Source organism: Metopolophium dirhodum, chromosome 6 (assembly GCF_019925205.1).
Source record: "Metopolophium dirhodum isolate CAU chromosome 6, ASM1992520v1, whole genome shotgun sequence".
Lineage (NCBI taxonomy): Eukaryota > Metazoa > Arthropoda > Insecta > Hemiptera > Aphididae > Metopolophium > Metopolophium dirhodum.
Window position 1 is genome coordinate 11413151 of NC_083565.1, and position 25051 is coordinate 11438201.

At 29.8% G+C, this 25051-nt stretch overlaps 1 protein-coding gene across 7 annotated transcripts in view; it reads right to left on the reverse strand.

Moving 5' to 3' along the window:
* The window catches only part of LOC132946947 (acetylcholine receptor subunit alpha-like), a 177297-nt gene that overhangs the window by 23814 nt on the left and 128432 nt on the right, over positions 1-25051 (reverse strand). For all 7 annotated transcript variants that reach the window (XM_061017069.1, XM_061017068.1, XM_061017072.1 and 4 more), the window contains 2 exons: positions 23547-23715; positions 9045-9181 (listed from right to left, as the gene is read on the reverse strand). In XM_061017069.1, coding sequence (XP_060873052.1) covers positions 9045-9181; positions 23547-23715 — 306 coding nt within the window. The remainder of the gene's footprint in view (positions 1-9044; positions 9182-23546; positions 23716-25051) is intronic.

The following is a 25051-nucleotide window of genomic DNA, read 5'->3' on the forward strand; positions in this document are numbered from 1 at the left end:
ATTTGTCATTTTGAATAAGTTTATTGTATAAACTGTGTATTGTGGATAAATTTCACCATCAAAACAAAATATTATTTAACGCTTGTGACTTTTCTAATGAACAATCGTATTAATTTAAAAAAAAATATTTACAACCATTTTCTAAATTTGATATTAAATTAGAATTTGAAAATAATTGTTTAATCAGTATGGTAAAAATAAATAGAATTATGATAGTTGAATTTAAAAAAAAATTTAAATAAAAAAACAATTAATATTATATTAATATTAAATGAACTGTCTGAAATAATACATAATAGTAGGTTCCTAAGTCCCTACTGGCGATTATTAGAACTTTCATTTTTAATTATTCAGCATCGTTTCAGTTAATGCTTACGTTATCACTTTACACGATACACAAATTGGACAGTTTGTTTTAATTAAAATTACTATTTAAAAACTATGCAGCTCTGACTCGTGAGTTTACTACCATTCGTTTAATTTATTAGAAAAACTTTTGTTTTTGTTTTTTTTTCCTAACAATAATATATTAAGCAATAAATTAAACTGATCAAAAGGATGAAAAAAAAAATAATAATCCATGTGTTTATATAATCCTTTTTCGGTGAATGAAATGTTATTTTATAGAAAAAAAATCTAATATAAACCATGAACAACGGTTTTAAAAAAGCGTATTCACAAAGCTTCAAGTGAAACCACAGTAATAAGCCATTTATTAACACATTAAAAACAAGCAAAAAAGTTCAAACTCGGGACGATTTCATTTTTTTTTCGATTTATTTACTTTCGATTTTAAGTATTTCATTAGGCAGAGTTATTGCATTACAATTTTTGAAATATTTTTTATTCATAATATATCATGATAGATAGTCAAAAATACGTGTAATATATTAATCAAACTAGAATTGTTTAATATTACCAATCGTTCTAGGACATTAATCGTTCCGCATTGCAGGTGTAATAATATAATATTTATTATTATTTATTACTTATTAAATATTACATAATATAGCTTTCGATATTGTGTTGCTGTATCTATCAATCATGAATATTTCAAAACTTCAACAATATCATTGAGGTATTAAATGTTTCAATGTTCGTCATTATGAGTTATGACGTGTTACGCCTGCTCGTAATGTTAAATTATTATTGTCATAAAGTATAACGAAGCTATTGCGTGTTAAACGATAATGAACGAAATTAGTTTGTATGTGTATGTTCAATGGTATGTATTATTAACCGTGGACTTATTAAATGTTTTCAAAACTTCATTTTCAAACCGTTTTGTGCCGAGGTATTTGAATTTATTGTAAAATAATACTTATAATTGAACACAACACATTAGACGACTGAATCAATTAATTCATTCAACATTAACCGATATTATGATTTGTTTTGTTATAAGTTAACGCTGAAATTAATTGAATGCATCTGCTCACTGCACTTGATATCATCAGTTAAATTATGTGGTTTAATTGATTATCGTTTTCATAAATCAATTAACCGTCGTCATCGTAGCGTTTATAAGCCAAAGGTATACGAATAGATGATTTTCCTCGGAACTGCAATATTATGTACGAGAGTGTTATAATTGTGGTTTTGATATGATAACAAATACCATAAATCTCATTATAAAATATACAATAAATTGTAACAATTATGAAGAAAATTATTGTGATATACGATATACCTACTGTAAAAACCGTTTCATTCTAAATAAATTAAATTGTTATTATTTTAATGTGCTAAGCATGATTTTGCCCATGAACAAAAATGCATTATTCTATAATTTAAATTTTGTTATAAATAGTTTACGACAGAATTATATTATTATTTGTATTATATTACTTGATTTTTAATTAAGTAAGTATGGTAACTGAAATGAAAAAAGTCTGAATTTTGAAAAGAGATTTGATATCATACCCAAGCGGTATAACTACTTGAATCCATAAAAATGTCGGCGTGAACAATCCCAAAATGTCTATTTTTTTTTAACTATTCTTCTAAACTATAATAGCTAGAAAGTTGGTTGATAGATAATTAAAAAAAGGATCATCAAGTAGATACAAAATGTGGAATTAAAAATTTAAAAAAAAAATTATTTAATTTTTCACAGTTAAAAAAAGAGTTATTTTTATCTAAATTTCATTTAGCGAGGCAAATTTCCGAAACTGGAGAACGGATTTTGTTGTTTGGGGTCTTATTAGATTCACATTGGGTAGGAGAAGGGCAGTTAAGATTTTCAGAACTTTATTTTCAATCGTTAATTTGTTACATGGGTGAAAAGCTGAAAACATCAATAAACGCCCAATAAAATGTGTTTTAATTTTTTTTAAGGTTCCTTAGTGAATTAACTATTTAATATTAAGTTGTAAAAATCTACACTGCACTTCTTCTAGCTGATGTGAATCCAACAAGACCCCAAACAACGAAACCGCTCTCTGGTTTCGGAGATCTATCTCACTAAGTGAAAATGAAAATGATTTTTTGTGAGGCTAAAATAAAACTTTTTTGGATACAAATTTTATACCGCTTAGATGTGATATCAGTTGATATATTTCTAAAAATTAAAAATCAAGAAAGTTTACATGCCGATCTCTGACTTGGCAAGCGTTTTTTTTTTACTTATTTATGACTTTTTGCAGATGTTTTATAATTTTATGGGTATTTGCATATAAGAGTAAAATATATCAGTAAATTACATTTTTTGCTGTATTCATTATTTCTGTATTTCGGTATTTCGGTATATATAGCGTATCTTATTGATATTTTGATATACCATTTCATATTGATATTGAAATCAATACCGTAATACCGGAAATTATTTTCATATAATATCGTCAACTCTAGAAAACATTAAAAAAACAAAATCGATGAATGCAATTTATTATGTTATTTGTTATAAGTTTTTTGGTTGATTTGCTGGGTACCGTTTCTCATAAGTCGATCGTTAAAAAGTGGTATTTTTTATTAAGTGAAAAAAATTATAGGGGTTGGTTGTGAAATGACTATATTGCCTGTCCCTAAAGTCCTTAATTTCAAACGAGGAAAAAAATTAGGTTAGGTTAGGTGTTCACTGTCACGCCATCAGAGTATAACAAAGAGCATCCAAAAGAATCGATACGGTTTCGATTTGTTGGCCCGTATATAAATGTGCGTACTTACAGCGTTATTGAATGACCGTTGAGGTACGAACGAAATGATATAATCGACAAAACTATTCGGATAGAATTTCCGTTTCCCGACGATTCCAAGGAAATGATATTGACGCAAAACGGGACGGTGGCGGAGGTGATGAAAAACAAATGATTAACTCGTTTAAATTTTTTTTCACTTCTCTCAAAAGTAAAGTCATCGTTTTCAAAATCGAGAGGAATGGAAAGAAATCTGTTCGATACGATTTTTTTTTGCCGTTTTCATTCACGCATAATATACCTAATATGTTTGTATGGGAAATAATCCAATTCAGTGGAGTCTTTGTATTAAAAAAAAATCGAATCCAAACAATAGTTTGGAGATAAAATAAAGGAAAAAACGACGAACAAATCATTCAACAAAATGTCAGGAAAATGGTTACGCCTTCGCCAGGTCCGTTATCCAATGATTAATAAATTAGAATATTTGTGACTTGGGCCTTGCAAATGTCCGAAGTTCGTTAAACGTTAATCGATTCATATATGTTTGGTTATTAAAATCCCATACACTCGTTCGCTTATACATATATTATGTATATTACATCTGCGCGTGCATACCCTTGAACTAGTTCTTCTCGATAACTCTTATTGTATGCGTATACAGAAACTTTTAAACAACAATAACGATAAGCCGCAGCGTGTTATCAGCTAACCATAATGTGATATCGGACTTGACCAATGGACTATTATAGAATTTAAGTTTTTCTGCGACGACAGTAATTGTAGCAATAGGATTTTGATGTAATAACGCGTTCTAGAAACGGAAACGTTTTAAATGGATTCATAAATTTAATTCTTTGATTGTGGTTCCAATTTTGTTTTATCGGAACAATATTATATAGTGCACTGCATGTGCAATGTGCAATTTACAATGTGCATTACAAGGGAACGTGCAATTTGCATGAAACAAACTCGCCAAACTAATAGTTAATACAATATTATATTGTATATTTAGTATTTACTGTATAACATGGTAATGTGGCGAATACCATCGCATACTAATTTAATCATTTTTATCTCGATTGATAAAATGTAAGTATATATTATTTTTTATCCTGGTCCATTACTAAAACCACCGTAAAAAGGACCAATAGTTTACAAAATAATCACGTCATTGATATATTATGAACATGTTGTTCATAAATGCTCCGAAACAATAATTCCTAATATACATGCAAAAATGTACAATTATAAAACTAATAAGTTTACTATATAACTTGACCTAATATTACGTAAGTCGTAGGTATATTTTATATTTGAAGTAAAATCAGAATCAAAGATTTTTATCCTTAGTACATACAATTTAATAACTAAGTAATTGCTTGTTTGAATCTCGAATTCGGTGCATTGACATTTTCAGAAAATAATCTGTTTAATAATATATTAATTTATAGAAAAAAAGGGTGGTTCTTCATTGACGAAAAGAAGTTTGAGTCACCACAGGGCACGCATAAATGTTAAAAAAATACTCAGTATCTGAAACTATATGGTGTTTATGCGTATAACAAACAATTTAAAAACAGAATTTAAATTGGTAACTCCTTTATTAAATAATAAAATAATGGTGAATCACAACGCATATTTACAAATTACAATAATAAAATTACAAACTTTATATTTGTTTAACACTCATCGTGTACCCATAATAGTTATTCGTGTTATTTGTAATTTGTATTTTAACAAAAATCCGTCCCAATGTTCATATTATAGTATCGTGATTCGGAAATAATGAAACACATTTCACCGCAACAATGCACCCGGGCTCGATTGTGGATAAGGAATGAACATTTTCAATATTTAATGCGTACCAGCTAATTCATAATAATGTTAATACAATGTATTGGGTTGTTTTCTAAAAAGTTTATGTTTATTGTTTACCACTCGATAAAACACACACACAAAAAAACAGTGGATCAGTTTTCTGAAAGCGTACTTTTTGGTTTATCAAAAGTTATTTGTTCGACGGACATAACAAACGCCGTACAATGACAAACCGTTTTGACCCGATTTCCCGAAGATATGGCATTGTGTGAACCATATGTGAGCTATTTTTATGATTATTTAATTTGATTATATGTAATATTATTATTACATTTTTAGTCATAACATAAAATTGTTATACCGTTAGCCTACACCACCGACAAAAAAAAAGTTATAATTGCACGTGTTAATAATTTGCATGGTCATCACATGTTAGTGATATATAAATATATTTAACGAAAGGTCTTAGATGTTTGCCAACCTATATATAGTCGTAAGGTTCGTCAGGCTGCGGGTCACAATTTATTTGCTACCGAATCACGCTTCAACGTAATCCAATCGCAGTCCCTCGTGTACCTTATCCGCTCTCGTGGATACGAATTTTGTGACATTTATTAATCAATTGTTCGTATCTTTTCTCAAACAGCAGAATTGATTTAAAAAACCATTCTTTACTCCTTTGCGTTAACTCTTCCTCTCTACCAATTCTCTAAAATCTAGTCCACGATTATCTAGTCCAGACCACAATTTTTTGTTTAAAAATATTATTATAACATTATAATCACGAATAATATTAGTAAAAAGTTATTTAGTCGTTCTACATTTCAATCACAATACTGGTTTAAAATATTGTAAAACTTTCAATGGACTTTATATATTTTATATTCACACCTATTATTGTTATCGTAAATAATGTCTATAGTCGTATAGGTAGAAGAGCGGTTGATAATAATTAGGTATTGTTAACACATAATTAAAACCATTAAAATTAATAATTAAAAACTTTATTATATTCAACATTGTATATGACATACTACATACAGAGTGATTCAACAAGCATGCTCAGCCCCATTTTTTACTTTGATAATACATTTCTTAAAATTCTGATTTTAAAACTGTTGAGTATATTATCTAAGAACCAGATTTTTAAATATATAGATTTTTTTATAACATTTTTTATCATTTTTTTCATAAGAAAAGGTCACTGACCCTGGTACCACAAAGTAAAAATTTTGTTACAAAAACGGTTTCACAAATTAGCAACCAATTCGTAATAATTCATAACCAAAAATTTGGAATTAAAAAAAAAAAATATGTCAAAAATCGGAATTTAAAAAATGTATTGTTAAGAGAAAACAATGGGGATGAGCGTGCTTATTGGATCACTCTGTATATGCACGCAGTCAATTACTTATCAGATATTCGAAACCAATTAAATTGCGGCGCGGAAGTGTTAACAAAATATAGTACGACGGGTTTAATTAAGCGTACAGCACTATACGTATGTGTGTATAATATTTAAGTAGTGTGCAGCATACGCCGGCTGCCATATTATACCTATATCGGGCGACGGCACTACAGAATATTTGAAGTGCGGGACTTGACATTATTTCACGTAAAATTTTCGAAAGCCCTCGTTGACTGCGGTGCACGGCTTAAAATATACGCGTTTAATACCACGGCTATACTATTATGTATATACGGGTACGTACAACACGTACACGGACGACCAAAGTTAATATCAAAACTATGAATAAATTGCATTTTAGTATGGCGCACTCGCGATGCGAACGGTTATGAAGAGGAAAACGTATAAGAAATATTATATATATATAAATAAGGCGACGCCTTATTACATACAACTACGTACACACGTGGTAGTTTAACGCGATCGTGGAAATTAGTTTTCTTATTTCTAGGGGAAACCGACCGTTTGTTACGCGTGCTCGATTCGAATTTCGAGTCTCTAACCCGATTGTAAAGGTACTCGGTATATAACGTAGCGATTCTACCGTACTGTTAGTGCAGCTCTGATACTCATGCAGTTAGTAAATACTCACCCCGATATTAAATTACTTTTGTCCGTCGCGTTCAATTTGTGTCGTTTGTATTGTAAACGAATATAATAATATGTTTCGATGGGACGGCTACCATAAAGGTAATAATCTTTTCACACACGGCCAAATCTATATGTAAGTAACGTTATTTTTATTTTGCCTCTCCCCCACCGATTGCACGATTTTTAGGTAAATAAGAAAACCCACTGTCGTATGTATATATGACGACAAACACGGTTGCATACTTGCATAATATAATAAAATCGTACGCAGGTACGATGACATCATTAGTTATAGTCGTATATATTATATGTATACATACGTATATATGTATAATGTATACCTACGACATAATAATAATATACTCGGAATATTGGCTCGTATAGTAAAATAAATATGGTTTACTCGAATAATATTATAACCTCCCAATTTGAATAAAATCGTTCACTCGAATTGCTTGACCACCGATACATAAATACTATAAAATCGAAATAGTATAGACTGAAGGTTTAGGTTTACTTTTCAATATCACTGAAAAAATACATAATAATATATGAATACCTACTATTATGTTAATGATTTTGACGAATTATATCAATATTTGGACATTAAACGCATATAAGAATAACTATGAATACATGTCCAATGTGGACATTTGATTTTTTTAAAATGTGGTAAGAAATTAGAAAGAATAACTATAGATGGATTTTGTATTAAATGATCAAGCTTTTTGACAGAGAAATAACATTGCCATCAACATTCAACATAGCTAGAAAAAATTCAAACTAATATTATCATGTCTTGAAAATCCTTGTTATAATGTGAAAGTGTGTCTACGGACCTACGGTTATTTATTTCAGAATTACATCATAAAAAATCGAAACCAACAACAAAAAAAAAAAAAGTTATAATTGTTTGTTGACGTTGTTGATAATTCGCATGTATTGCGTTACAATACGTTGTATATTATAATATTCCTGTTTTCTCACAGTTTTCTTTATTTTTTCCAATTATTAATATAATATTATTATGTATTCGACATCTTATTACTTTCCTTTTATAAAATCCTCTAGATCAAATTTTCTAACAGAAACCACCCTCAACGTTAATGATTGAAACATTGTTGTGCTATAAAAAGTTGGAAGGACGTATTACAAAATATAAAGTGTGCTGATATCGATCGAAGTTTATATTTATCTTATTTTATAAAAAATAATCTATAGTGGCTGGTGTATTATTACTTTTTATGCATTATTCATGTTTAGACTGGATAGGTATAAAATTACTAATGTGTCTATATTTACTGTAATAACTAATATTGTTAAACGTATAATGTTATTAGCAAATAGGGAAATATTTTTAAAATGTATGGTTTACAATTTCATAAGAAAAAAAATCTGAAAACCGTATAAGAAGTACAACGTTATGTATATTTTCTTTTCTTTATGTGTTGATCTGAATGTCGATAATAGCTGATAAACATATTATTTTATTTTACTGTGCATTATAATAATATTATAACATAACTCCTCTATATGTTTTTTTACACTGTCAATATTAATATTAATTTTAAACGTCTCATATCGTATTTCTCTATGTCACGACATAAAATGTCTAATAAAAATTTTTAACGTTAACAAACGTAGGTACTTATAAACTATGGTTTATATTTCCGGGTTATGTAAAATTAAAAGACAGTACCGTATGTAACATTAAATTTTTTTTCAACTCCGAATTTGTTAATGCATGCTTTGTAATTTATATGCGTAATCCCATATAAGTCATAAAACAGTCAAGTACTAACATTATGCCATATATTTTATAATTTTCTTCAGAATATGTCTAAAAACCATATTTTTATAGTAACTATGATTATTATTTTTAATACCACCTATTGTTTATTTCAATTTATTTTTGTTTCTGTATGGCTACAAAAACAAGATATCTTCCTTTATAGGTAAGCAATTATATAATCCTGATTCCAATCAAAATTTTAATAATATCTCGTTAAATTTAATAATAATAAACTTACCTTATTGAAACCAGTATCATAGCGAATATCAAATATTTTCCCAGTAATGGTACTACTAATGACGTCGGAGGTATAATTTCGACAACCAGCAAGAAAAAAACGTGGAGACTAATCAAAATTGATATAGACAACGTCACCTGAAACGAAAAAATACAGTTATTATTGAAAGGACTTTTATGTGAGGTGGCTATTATATTCTTATTAACTACATCGTATCTTGTATCTTCATTTATTCTAAAAAAATCAATATTTCTAGTGAATCTCAATAATATGTTAAAAGAAAATTTGTAATGTTATTAGTTAAAATAATATTATGATCGGTATTATCATCTATAGACAAAGTTAAAAATTATATCAAAAACAAATATTACTAGGATATTAATAATTAAAATGTGTTTTTCTAATAAACATTTATTCATAGTATTTTTAGTTAATGTAAACTTCATAATATATTAGATGATAACATCTTAATTGTTTAAACTTGCCTAGGTACCAAAAAGCTTATTTAAAATCAAAACTGTTCTCGAAAGAAATAATTTAACATGAATTTTCGTTAATACATCAATAACGGAAATTGTAGAAAAATGTGTACCTACCTATATTATTTCTGAAGAACAATTTTTTATAATATTATAACAACCACAGTTTTCTTTTAAATTCTGCCATTTTTATATTAAAACATTAATTGGGATATTCACAACGTTGAAATTACAATAGTGTAAATGTGTAATACAATTCTACTCTAGAAATATATATTAATATATATAAAATATTATGCTACAAGCTTATATTATTAGCATACACAATGTCACAATTACACATGTTAAAGAATTCGTGAATTTTGTAATAATTCACTAAGATTTAAGACTCAACGATATCAATATATCATCGGTTCCAATACACGAGCGAATCCTATTATTTTTACTGAAGAAAAATATTTACTACTTATTTTAAACAATTGTCTAGTAGGTATAGTTTGTATAATCACTATTTAAGAGTGCGTGTGTGCAGTATAATATAAAATAAAATACAATACAACAATGGAAAAAGCGATTGTCATGTTTTGTACATCGAAATAGGTAGTCTTACAAAATTGTAACAGTCTTCATCACATAAAACGGTCCTTTTCAGGACCACCAATCACAACATAGTACATACAAAAGGACATCATCGTAGGGATTTAGCGGTGAATTCGAAACCCTTCTAGTCACTTTACATCCCCAACAAGTACGGCTATGGATAGGAGAGGCTATGACGAAATCAACAACATCCATCCCATAACCATAACTCCAAAACTGCGCAAAAAGTGAGGTAAACCGTACCAACGGTAAGCATGGACACGCACGGTGGCACAATCGTGGTTTACAATTGGGTACGGGACACCATATATAAACCGGTCACATCTACGGGACAACATCAGTCTTCCGTCAACACTACAATTGTCAACATCTACAGCGAAGACACTCGTTAGACGAGCCGGCAATTGACGACCACAGTGATCCTACCTATATTGCGGACAGTGACATCGGTGCAGCGGCGAAGACACTCACGAATACGAGGCGATCCTATTACGACGGAGTGCGGAGTCAACATACTCAGGACCTTGCGTGCAATTACCAGCGTGGTTTTGCGTTGCTTACAGACGATCTACAATCGCGACTGTCAGAAAAAGGTTCATTTTAGAACCGTCAATCTAGAACCACCCTAGTTACCTGCTTAGGTATTCACTACAAAATTGTCCATTTGAACACGACTTACACAAGACCGTGGGTAGGTGGTTGTAACTCGTCCCTACTTGTATTGTATAATTTTTGAATGTAACGTCCTAACTTTATATTTGTTGGTCGCGCCTCTACAGGTCCGATACCGCCCGTCGCGGTCCGCTTATTCAAGCCCACTGCACGGACCTGACGTAAATATTCCCGCATACACTGTTATACATTTTGAAATTTAATTAATAAATAAATGACCTAGAGTATAATTTTCACGATCACGGGCCGTTGGATGTAGACGGACCGTATCAAAATATAATTGATTAGACTGCTGGTATTTATTTTTCTAGATCTATCTCTGTTATGTGGGTATTTTTTTTTATCTTGATTTTCACACATTTTGACATAATATAATGTTACATCGTATTACTGTCTCAGGTTTGTTTTTCTTTTAAACAACGCCAAAATAGATAAACGTGTATCACGGTACTGAGCTTAACTTCGCAGACACGTGGTTGTCTCGATGCCAACAACACTCCGAGATTTTCATCGGACGGCTTTCAATATATATTATAATACTATCCATTTGCGCTTACCTAATCTATGATAATTTAAAAGCGAAGACAAAAAAAACCCGTTAACTCTTGAGTAATTTATTATATTTAAGTCCAGGGAGTCAAAATGTCATGCACGAAACACGAACATTTTTAAAAACGTTTTTGGTCACGAAACTTGAAAAAAATACGTCTGTGGATCACATTTATTTCAGACTTTTAAATGATGAAACCTAGTTATTGTTCACAGATTTGATGTAGATGAATTTGGTTTTTAAATATTGGATTTCAGGTTAGGTGGAGCTTATTTATGCTTTTTGGACTATAATTAAAAGGTTTGCATAAAATGATAAAATCTCAACTGTACAATTTACAAATTAATCTTTTTTCGATCAAAACCTTGAACATAGAAAAAATGTAACCCATTTTCGGACATTAATTAATACAAAATACAAAAATCGAAATACTTAAATACTTTTTGACTACCTGGGCATAATATTATCACAAGGCAAAACTTATACGCATTTATACGATGAATACAACGCACATGTCTGAATTTAATATCATTACTAGGTAAAATGAAATAACTCTCGTGGGCCAGTAATTCGTATATACCTAATATATTGAATAATGTATTAGTTTGCGACTTGTGTGTTTGGTCCGAAGAACGTACGCGTTAATTTCGTTTGGTCTGTATAGTGTATAGTAATGAAATACAGTATTTCCCAAATACCCCAATAGGGTATCGCCCTAAGTATCTCTTTGAAACCGCGGCACATCAATGATCGATATATATTTTAAATACAGTTTATAAAACATTAAACAAGAAAATATATGTATGAAAATTCCAATTTAATATCATACATTTTTTCATAGATGAGTTTTTGTAAGCCCGCATTTATAAATATTCATCTGGCAAGGATATAATAATATTATACCGATCTTTGGGTATTATAAGGTACCTACATCGATCAAAAATTTACAAAATTATGTTGTCCAGTAACAGTGATTTTGAAATTGAATAAATCCGAGTGGTAATCAACACAAACCTCAATGCTCAAATAGATAAAATCCAGATGATCATTATACTACATCCGAATAGTACGCGCAAACACACGTATATAATAGGTACTTAAATTATATTAGAGTAGTCGTTGGGTTGTAAATGCGACGACCACTAGCAAACTGTCTGAATAAAAATCACTTTCAAATTTCAGCTTACCACATTCTACACAATCCAATCTTAACTGACTGAACTACAATCTGATTAATTTTTCAATTTGTGACGAGTGACGACAGCTGTTTTCAGGATATTTCGATAGTATGAATCACGAGTTCATATTATAACAACCGAAATGTGTAAGAAATAATTGTTTAACAATACATTTTAATGGCATGAAACGCCAATACAGTATTTAGATTTTATTATTAAAATGCACATTTAATTTCTACATATTATATAAGAATGTATCCCTATTTTCCATGGTCACTTGAGAACATTTTAACCGATTTGGCTGATTTTTTTTCTGTTGTGTTCGTAATTATCAGGAGAAGGTTTCAACGAGATACAATTTTAGGAAAATCCATCAAAACAATAAGAAATACATGAAAATACAAGTGTTTGTTGTAAGGTTGCTATTGGATATGATTGAATATAATTTTACACCTGTATATTAAATTTATATCAAAATTCTCTCTGAATTCCCCGGTTGCATTAATATGCCACTGATACACCGTACCAGAGTCTAGAGGTAGACAACGTTTTATAGTTACTACCACATAATAATAGTTGAGTTACGTTATTTCAGATAAACGACTTTGCTCATCCTATCGAATATCGAGAAAAAATATTAAATTATTAGGTAGGTATTTCAAATGTAAGAATTTATACTTGGTTCATACATGCGTCATTTTAAAGAGATTCTTTTTTAACGAATATTTTTAATAGATACAGATAACTATAGACTATACATAATGAGTAATAGCCATCCTAATGTTTATATAGTATTAATATAATATCATGATGACACAGGATCCAGTATAATTAAAACTTTAAGCAACCGTTATTATTGTCGTCGCGATCTCCGTGTGTTCAGATATACATTATTCATTACGAACGTAAGTCATAATAATAAAATCAAAATAATAATAATAGTATTAATATATTAATAATAATAATGATAATATCTAGACAACTGCCACCACGAATAGAAGAATGTAATCGCTTTTATATTTGAAAATTAATTTCGTTGCAGTTCGGCGATCTTTTTCGACGAGAGGCGTATGCATTAAAAACTATACTGGCATCGACCGCTGGAAAATACACACACGTACTAACAAGGGCTCGTCTTCTAAATTCACAATATTTTTCATATTGAATATATTATTATTATTGCTATATTTTAATATTATGTTGTTAGTTTCGTTACATTCCATGCCGGTAAATCACGTGAGTTCGTTTTTGCGAGATCACGTTTACTTGGAATAAAGTGCGTGTGATGTCAACTCTTATTTTTTTCTGCCACCATGATACGATATAAAAAAGAATATGATGAAGATCATTGGCAGCTAGGCATTATTGTTGAGGTAAACCAATTTTATTTTATGTCATTGTTTGTAAATGATTATAACAATCACATTTCGTGGTAAAATAAATTTGATTTTTTGTGACATCTCACACAGGATATTATTATTCGAAATTGCAAAGCATTTAATTTAATATTCATCTGGTCTGTTGCTTATTAAGGTATGTTTGTTTTGAATTTTTCAGTTTTTTGCAATATGTTTCGACCAGTATTTTAGTTATGGTCAATGAAACATTAGTTGAAAGATAATCACTGATGACCACGTATTAATTATATCACTATTTTATGTATGACGGTTATTGTATATGAATATATTATGATGTAATATTTAAGTGTTCATTAAATTAGGTATGATAAAATAAATTACTCTTCAAATTAGCAAAATTGTACATCACTCAATAATTGTACGGCAATTTTTCAATAGTTCGCTAATGAAAATAAATCATTAAATATTTTATTTATAAAACAAAATACACGCGTACAACGAAAATAATATGAAAGTGACGCGTGTGACGGCGTAGGTTCGCGTTGATATAGATTTCGACTTGCCGCAGAACCGATCACGATGAGTTTTCATCAGTACCTACTCAGTAGCTTAATAATATTGTGAATGTTTACCACCAACCACCGATTGTTCATCTGCCGATCCAATTCGGAAATAATTTGAAACTGCCAGTGCGAGAATAGTGGTGACCCTTACGTTCATTGAAAAGTGAGAGCACGCCTTTCTTTATCGTCGTCGGTTTGCAATTTCATTAGGAAGAAATGACTTTTTCTAGGTTTGTCACGGCTGACCATATATACCTTATTCGACTAGGTAGTTTGTGAATAGTTTTCGGACCGATTTCCGTGTTAACTTTTTGGTCGTATTTATACCGGTATATGTATATGCGTGTATAGGGCTGAATTGTGTATATTGTGTACCTTATAATATATTAAGACAATATACACATATTTTAATATGAATTGTCCGATAATTTTAAATTCAAATTCTCTTCAGCTAGAGGCTTTCTCGTCGATGTCACATATTATAATACAAATTTAATGTATTGTACCTAAATTGTATAATATTATAAACTGTTTGATCCTGATATAATGAATATAGTTTCATTGTTATGTACCTATGCATGATCACGTAAAAAAATGGTATATTTTGTATATTTTGTCTGTCTACATTTTTCAAACGTAAATATTAATGTAATATCGTAATAGCACTATTTACAATTACGTTTAAGACGTTTAAGTATGTATTATAAAGTATTATTATGCGTACTGTTTATACTGTTATGTTTGTGGTTATTGCGAACTTTAGTGTCAATTTAATGTAAAATATTTTTCATCATCGTCACTATGCCATTACTTGGTTTGTATATGGTTTGTAAACTATGTTCGTTGAAAGATCTTTTGAGCTCGAAATTACCACGTTTTAATGACTTTCTTAATAGTACATCGTGCGTGACTTGAATTTAGTTCCATTTATCATATAGTATGTCAACCTTTGAACTTCATCAGAGATAATAATTTTTGAAAGTTTGACTTATTCACAAGCAAAAAGCTTGATCTGATTTTTATACATAATATCTTACATAGAATATGTACGCATTCATAAATAAATATTAAAGCTTTTGGTAGGGATTGTTATGAATTGGATATAGTTTTAAGCTTTAAATAAGTGTTTAAAATATTTCAATTAAACAATAATTATGAATACTTTATACATACCATCATGTATTTCTGCGTACCTGACATCTTAATTTCGAAATAATGAAATATTGAAATATACCTATGGGATATTATAGAAATTCGTAATAACGAGGATAACTTCCAAACAATTTCTCGGTTACAAACACTATAATCCAAAATTGCAGAATGAAAAATGCTGAGTAGAAGTTGATCACTGAATAAACCGAATAAATCTTATCTTATAGAAATACCATTTTTTTTTAAACGTAATAATGCTTACTTTGTAAGAAGTGTATTGTATATATATAAGTATTATACAATATATATTTTCCATATCAAAAAATTCAGCGACCATTCAATAGTTTTATTTGAAGTGCGTAACGAGTGGACTGTTTTATCTTTAAACTTTATCGAATGCCAAGTTTGTCGTATTTATTAAGACTGCACAACTATAATAGCAATAAGTCAAACCTCTTGTGCGTTTTATAGAGATAATATTAACTGAATATCCATCGATTTTTTTACATCCTTCCAACTTAACTTTCGAATAGATTTTGAAGAGTATTTACATTACGTTTGGTTTTAAATGAAAATAACTCTATACATTTTATTATTTAATACTGCAATACATCTTATTAATCTCCTCCATTACCAGAAAAAAAACAAACAAATAGGTATTCAGGTAAATTTGTTTCGAAATCACTTACCTATTGATTTTAATATAAATTTATTTTTGGGCTGATTACACGTTTTTGATTCTGACCGATATTTTGTAAGGTTTTTGTTGTTATGGGTACGGTATTAACAAAAACAAATATTTTATAACTCGAGTAGCATGTTATGGGTTTTTTTTCATAATACCATGCATATTTTACCTTAATTTGTAAAATTTAACAGTGCAAACAGATTTCAATGATCTCTTTAGTGCGTACAAATGTATTTACTACCTTTACTTCCAACAATTTATATTGATGATTTTTCAGAGTATTGAAGGATCGATGTCATGCGCAAGTGTAAATTATTTTACCGCGAACTGCACTAGCTGACAGTTGCATGATTTATGCAGTAATATATTGGAAACATGCAAACTTAAATGTTATAAACCTCAATATTGTATTTGATACTTTTCTTATTATTTTCATTACACTTATATAATGCAGATATTATATTGATGTTTAATATTATACAAACTTTTGTACATGACGTGTTCACATTATTTTACTCTAAAAGATACCGTTAAAATCAATTGATGCTTCATAGAGTTCATATCAAATCTCTGATAACACTTTTTTGAATTATGATAAATCTACCGCTTTAATAGAACAAATATATGGTGGCTTAAAAACGGTTCAATGCGTTTTAAATTAATGATGAATGAACTTTGTGAATTGATATTGTTAGTATTATAATTTATAACAAGACGCCAGACATTTTAAAATCAAACGTTATCAAGGTATTATTTATACATGAAGCGTATAGGTAGTATCTCACAAGAACAATAAATAACCCATCATAATGAGATTATTAAAAGAAGATTTGGCATTTTAGCTCACTGGTATTTGTACGTATACTCGGTAGTCGGGTAATATTCACATATCTTGAAAAAAATAGAAACTGACTTTTATCAACGTGTTTGAATGTCTAAAAAATACATCACTACAACTTCGCGAGTTCAACCCTAACCAAGTTTCAAATAAAATCCATCTCACTCGGGGATAAGAGGACAGGTCGTTTTTAAATTCCAGAAATATCCGGTCGAATGTCTCCGGAAACGACTACATACCCCGCAGTGGCCGCCAATGGCGTCAGTCGGTTAACAAAGAATCACGTCGACGACGTCTGCGACGGTATAATATTATATAGAATCACCCCTCCCCATCAACCCTTATACTACAGACACACGTTCACGATTACCGGTGAGGAGCGGCACGACGCGTGTTTATAGTTTGTATTAGTAATTTATCATCGTTGTGAAATGACGGAGACAGGGTCCATTTTCTTTTCCATCAATCAAAAAAAAAAAAAAATTAATAATAATAATAACAATAATATGAAAAAAAATACTAACATAACCTATACTGTTAACATACAGCTCTAATTGCTTTGATCTGATACCGCATTACTTGGTAGATATAATAATTAGTTCGAAATATATGATTTTTATGTGGCACTTAGGAACGGCTCTAACGGAGTTCGGTATTAGTAGACCTATATAATATTATACAGGCAAAGTACGCAAGGTATTTTATATGTATTATTTTTCCTACGTTTTTTTAAAAAAAAATTTTTTTATATGAAAACTTGTTTTTGTAGTTATTTGCTTGGATTTATTTAACCATCATACCTTATCGATAATGTTTTATACCGTTTTTAAATGACAACTCTCGTTTTTAGTTTCATATTTCTCAAAAGGATACTTATTGAAAACAAAATGCCAATTTTTTTTACTATTAAAATGAACCAGGTATTTAAAAAAATCAAAACTGAAAAACTAGTAGTGTACAAAAAGGTAAGTACAATAGTAGTACGAAATTCTAATTCATAAATGTTCACAATATTATTCAGTTATGTTGGTGTTAATTTAACGTAGGTAGAAATGTTACACTGTATTTCACGTACATATAATAACACGACATGTTCTCACCGTGAAATTCAAAACGTTCATCATTGATAATTATTGTAGAAAGAAAATTGATTCAAAGCATAAAAAAATATATCCAGTGTTATCCCGAACAGTATTATCCCTAAATTATTGTACTAAAATTAATTTTTGAGTGCCAATTGATAATATATAAATATATGGATTTCACTTTTCTGAAAGTAATTTTATTTTTGAATGGAGTTCTCAATAAAAGATTTTATTATTGCAAAATTAGTATCTGTTAATAACTTGATATTGTTGATTGTCATCAGATAGTTAATAAATTGATAACACAATCATTAAGGTCCAATGATATTTTTGAACAAAAAAGTAATAGGTGAGTAACTTTAATATTGCAATACTTTTTAGTTTTTTATTAAGTATCTAACGCAATTTCACAGTAGAAAAAAACTAATAATAATTTAATTACAATTTTGAAAGGCAATTCGTAGTACATATAATTTAATTACCAAAAAAAAGTAATTTGCCCAACATAGAATTTATTTCATTTTACAGTCTAGTAGATTAAGTCTAGTGGGGATATCAATAAGAGTTGCGTGTTTTTTCCTACCCACCTACTCGCATTTCGATATCTATTAAGCTATTATTATTACTATTATTATAAAATACGATTGTTGTAATACTTTCTAGCGTAGGAATTTGTTGACGTCGTGGTTGGAGGAGAATGAAACGTTGTCATTTTAAACACGCGTCTGTCACTTAGGGGAAGATGGGGGAGGGGGGGCGACGTCCAAACAGTCGCCATTAGTCATTTTTGACGAGCTCGTTATTTTTCTTTCTTTAACCCGTCGTCGGTGTGGTATTATATTATGGTCACGGAAAAGAACACGCCGTGTCCTCCAACCCCCTGGCCACTGCCCATCCACCATGCAGCACTCCTCTCCCCGCCAAACGCCCGCGGCCCCGTAACAATAATCACCCGGTAGCTGATATAGCGTGTCAACATAAGCGGAAAAGAACGAATTTTTCATCCGCTCGCGGCCTCCTCCCGTAATATCGTTTTTATTTTTATTCATATAATAAAATATAGGTGTACATTTTTTTTTACCTCTCATGCTTTTATGCACACGATACAGAAACCATGATATTATAGAGCATCATTACTAAGTGTATTTTCTAATATGTTTAAATTGCTCAAAAAGGAGCTTTCGAATTTTATTAAATTATTTTAGATTATGAAAATAAATTAATGAATTTCGATTATAAATACTCTCTTTTCGATAATTTCAAACTGGGTATATTTGATTAAGTTGTTAAACTTCTTAATCGGCTTACAGAAAATGCTACGGATTACACCAGTTTTCTGCTGTGTAGGTATAATAATATAACACACTGATTCATTATCCTTTAAACCCAGGTTATCGTTGTATTAACAGTAATAAGTCATCGATAGTGAATATTTGCAATCAAAAATCTTTGCAGCCATAATTGATTTTAGGAAAATAAATAATAAAAGAACAAAGAACGATCTTTAAAATATGTTAAGCCGATATTTTTATATCATACAATTATTCTCGTCGATCTGTACACAAAAAAATAATTAAAAAGGCGTGTCGCGAGAACTATAATATAGATGATCTAAACTCATTTTGGTTGTATTCGTTTATAATGTATAATGTTAAAACTTAAAATATATAATACTGTATTTGGTTGCGTCGACACCGAAATCCAACTGATCTCAAACCTCTGTCTCTCGACCTCCCGATGAGCAGTTGGCCCGCCCGCGCGTTACTCAGTAGCTTTGTACAAATTATTTTTCTCGCACAAACGCGTAAACGACAACGAGTACAGTACCTACAAGGAAATTAAATTCAACACCGTACCTATTTTATATTATTACGACGTTGCTCTCAGAAAAAAAAAAATAATTTACGGTTGTAATTATTATTTTATGAGAGAAAAAAAAGCTGATAAATAAGTACCCATCCAAAATGGGTCTTTTAAAATAGAGCACACCTACGAAACGTAGTGTTTGGTCTTTTGAAGTCTGTATAACAATAAAAAAATGTTTGTTTAAAATACAAATTAATTGTCTGAACGGACCTTATATTATATTTTCATATGCTAAGACAGTAGTGATAATCTGAAAATATGATTCACAAAACATACTGCTTAAAATTATTACTCCGTTGGACCATAATTTCCTTAAATTTTTTTTTTGTTTGCTTGCATGTCTTAGCCTCAGTGGACCGGAAATTTCAGAAATAATACGTCAACCTATTATAATATAGTATATACGTACGCACAACTGATGTGGCGTTCAGTTATCGCGGCATGTCTGAGGTCTAGACATTATCATAAATCACGCGTCCGATCGATTTTCGCATACTGTACGACCGTCCTAGTCATTATTCTTGCCCACAAACAACGGCTTACTTGGCTGAGTTTAATACGATCATAACATTTGTGTGACGCAAATGAACTGTTTGAGTTATGGAATCTCACGCGAAACGAATAAAATAGGTAATAAATCCGTTAACCATAAAATCTATAATTTACTTAAATTTGTGTTATTGACTTTTACACTAGCTCAGTGCGTACGCTATGCTGATTAAAATGTCAACTGAATGTATATGTACGATATTATTCAACTTTCCGAATAAACTTTTCAAATTGTACTACATTTATCATAAGAAAGTAGTAATAATTTAAAACCTATATACATTGTAACTTTATATTTTTTGGCAGTGGCTGAATTCAACCCATATCGAAGAAAAGATATGCATTTTTGATAAAATTTAAATTATTAAGTTCTACAGTCATATAGATTTACTATCATGATATTAGATATCATTTACATTCATACTATATAATATCAATCAGCAGGAATAAAATACAAGTTTAATATATTTTAATACGTTTGAGTTGAATTATCCAAGTTATAGCTGTATGATGAATAATATAATATAATATTATGTTTATTGATCGTAAAATAAATGCGTACATTTTTAAATCCTACTATTATTAAACTATGTACTATAAAATAGGTATAATATATTATTAAGCGTGTGAAGGAAAAGTAAATGTTGAAAATAGTTTTACAAATTTAAAATTTATAAGTTTATTGTGGATCAATAAATATTATAATGTAACGATATAATATTTATGCGTGATTATAAAAAAGTTATTTTTTGAAGGAGTAGTAAGTGCTTGAAAGTATATAGTTTAGACGTTATGTAAAAAATTGCATGGTCGGAAAATGTACTATGTCCAGGATATTATTTCAAAGGCAAGGGCACTTAAGACGTGTCACTATACAATACGTAGGTAGGTATATGAGAGTCTCAAACGTTAATATCTGTGTGTTCGTACACATAAAAAAAAAGAATTCTGGAAGAGCTCGTACTGCTGGAAATCTCACCCCTATGGTGTACAACGACCCTGACCCATATAAGGTATTATTTATTATAATAATACAAAAAATAGAATTGTTTACATTTTTTTGGCGTGGATTCGAATATAATATACTAAACACATATAAGCCACGTGTGTTTCTTAAAATCCGATAGAAACCGTCTTCAATGTTGGCTTTTGCTATTGATATTGTTCGTATCGTAGAAGTAATTTATTATCAAACAGCCACAATAACAAAAAAAATTAACCCTATATAAAAATATCTCATATTTAGGTGGACAAATAATTATTTCCGAACGATTCGACTCGATGCATTTTATTCGATTGGTATGGTATTTGTATGGTTTATCAATAATTTTCGTCCCATGGCCTGTTGTATGTTAATTGACTAGACAGCAATATTATGCGTGACAGCGATAAATAATAGTCAACCCATTAGGCGTAATCAATACGAACAGAGTTCAATTCGAAATACGTTTGAAATAGATGATGACATATCCATCGAAATTTTAATACCCATTTTATAAATTATACATTTTCGAGGACGAAAAAATAAAATAAATTCTGTTTCACGTTATTCTAAAGTAGGTAGTGATTATTTGATTTAAAAATAACGCGATCAACGTGTATACGCATCACTAATTATTTATTGACATAAGTAATGATTACAATTATTAAATTTAAACACGCGTGAACACTTTGGACAAACGACCAAAAACAAATATAATACAATAATTTAATTACATCAGAAAATATTTTATTCTGAAATGTGTAGTCCAGACAACATTTGATGCGACCGATAAATTTAAATCAAAATCACGTGGGTTCAAAATTATATTATTATAATTTTTTTTTTTTAATTTAAAAACTAAAAATCAATTGGTCACGTTTTTTTTACATTTTCGTAAAATTTCGATTCAAGTTTCGGTCGAAAATGGATGCGTACTGGCAAAATGGAAACTTGGACATTTTCCGATGGCACGTTATGTGACTATACAATGCCAACTTGTCTAAAAAGTCGTTTTAATAAACATACGCCGAATACGTAACTACTTTGCCCAAGTGGTTTCGCTTGTCGGGTCACGTTTCCTATCACAACTTTTGGGGCTGAAGAGAAATTATCCGCGTCGTGTCCCAATCGATATGTGATCGATGTGAAAACACCGAGAAAACCACCACAGCAGTGTTTCGTAAAAACCACTAATTTCGTGACATGTAATTAAAATATAAATTATATTAACCATCGTAATACAAAGCCGATTAAATCGTAGGCGAAAATGCTAATTGACATAACTCTTTTCCTCAGATGAATAATAATATAAATATTATTATTATTAATATTCACCCTTATTACCACAGCTCACAGAAATCGCTGAAAACGGATATTAGAGCAGAAACATTCGGGTAGGTATAAAGTTATTATCATTATTACATAGGAACTGTCAATAGTTTCAAAAAATGTATATGTATTTTTATCCCACATAAAGGTGCCACACATTGATGCCTCCAACTTTTGTTCACTCGTTAAAAGTACTTATCTGATCAAAACATTTATTCAAAAATATTATTATTTTTTGCCTATTGCTTGTTATTATTCTTTCAGCTGTTAACCAAACAAATCAGGTAGGATGTCACGAAATTTTTCGTTTCAATTCAATAAACATTTCAACGGAATAATACTGTAGTAGTACAAGATAGATTTTGATATTATAATATGGTAAATGTATAAAAATCAGATAATACAAACAGTTAAAAGATAAAACTAAAAAAAAAATAGAAAAAAAACCCACATGGCCATATTATACTTATTAAAATCAATCGTCCTACGCGCGTGCTTATAATAATCAGTCAGGATCATGTTTAATATTAGTTAAATTAGTTAATATTATAATAATAATAATAATATAATATGAGTGGTATGTAATACAACGATTACAATATCAATTTCTTACCTTTTCACCGCTGTCCGATGGCAAGTAGAACGTCAAAACTGTGAGGAATGAGATGCCCATGCACGGTATGATGATGTTTACCGTGTAGAAAAGCGTTTTCCTTCTCATGGTGATGTTAAACGTTATGTCCAAATACGGTTCGTCGCAACACGGGTAGATCTTTTCGTTTCTATAAAAAGATAATTGGCATTATTTATGCGGCGGCATTGTTTACAGTGCAATGCATACTTAATCGTGTTTGTTTTATAACACGTTTCGATTATATTATATTGTATACTATGCCGGTTTTTGGCACGGCACGTCATAATCCAATTTGGAGAACACGATTCGCAAAACCAAACAATTTGCGGATTAGAAGAGCACCGAGACGATGCAATATTGTTCGTCAATATAATTATAATATTAGTTTTTATTCTGAAAATGACTTTCAGGGGTCCGAAATACGCTTCCAACAGTCGTTACGGTATCATGTCAAGTCAAATACAAAAATATCTACTGAAATCATTTTATTCGTACACATATATCGCATATGAATAAAGTAGGAAATTTGAGATTTTACTTTCAGAAAAACAATGTTAAATGTTCACATTCGAGAGCAATGAACAATCTTTAGATCTTGGCATGATTAAACTTGTGTATAATAACACTTGTATATATATAATATGTGTCCACTACACATGTGTGGGGTTAAGTGGGGTGGGACTCAAGGGGCCTCAGTTTTTCTTCCTATGTATTTTTGAAATCACGAAAATGTAAATGGCATTCACTTGACATTTTTTTTTCTAAAAGGACGCAAAAACGCTTACAAAACTAGAACAATAACATATATAGTGCTGCTTAAATTATTATTAGTTTTTCAAATGTTGCAACTTTTTTTTTCATGGATACTTCAAACAGAAAATAAGTAGAAAGGCTCAAAAACAATGTATACTTATTATAATTGATTGAACTTTTTTTTTTTGATTTCTTACCATGAAGTTAATTTTTCATCCTACATAGATATATTCGAAAACTTTTTATATTTTATGTATGTATAGGCATGGAGAAGACTATTAATTTTTTTTGAATAATATTCTTTATTAAATGTATTTTATTTTAATCAATCGTCATACAAGTTTGACGTTTAAAGATATCGTAAAATGTAAGCTGTTATAATACACTTGAAAATCAAAATTGTACAAATATGAAATAATAGGTATTGTTAGCATTATGTACCACATTTTTCCATTTAACAACATTGTTCTACAATGTTTTTATGTAAGCTAATATAATAATATACAATATTATACATCGATTGTCAAACTAAATTCAAAGTACTAAGAATAACCCTTAAACATTTTCCATCCCCGAAAATGTAACTCCCCATGAATTGCATAAATAGAAATGAGAGCTTGTTTTTACGTTTTTAACCCAAACAAACAAACGCATTTTTGTTTCATCAAACGTTCGACACTTACCTGTTGTAGCTGTTACTTTTTGCTCATTGTACGTCATAATAAAATTAA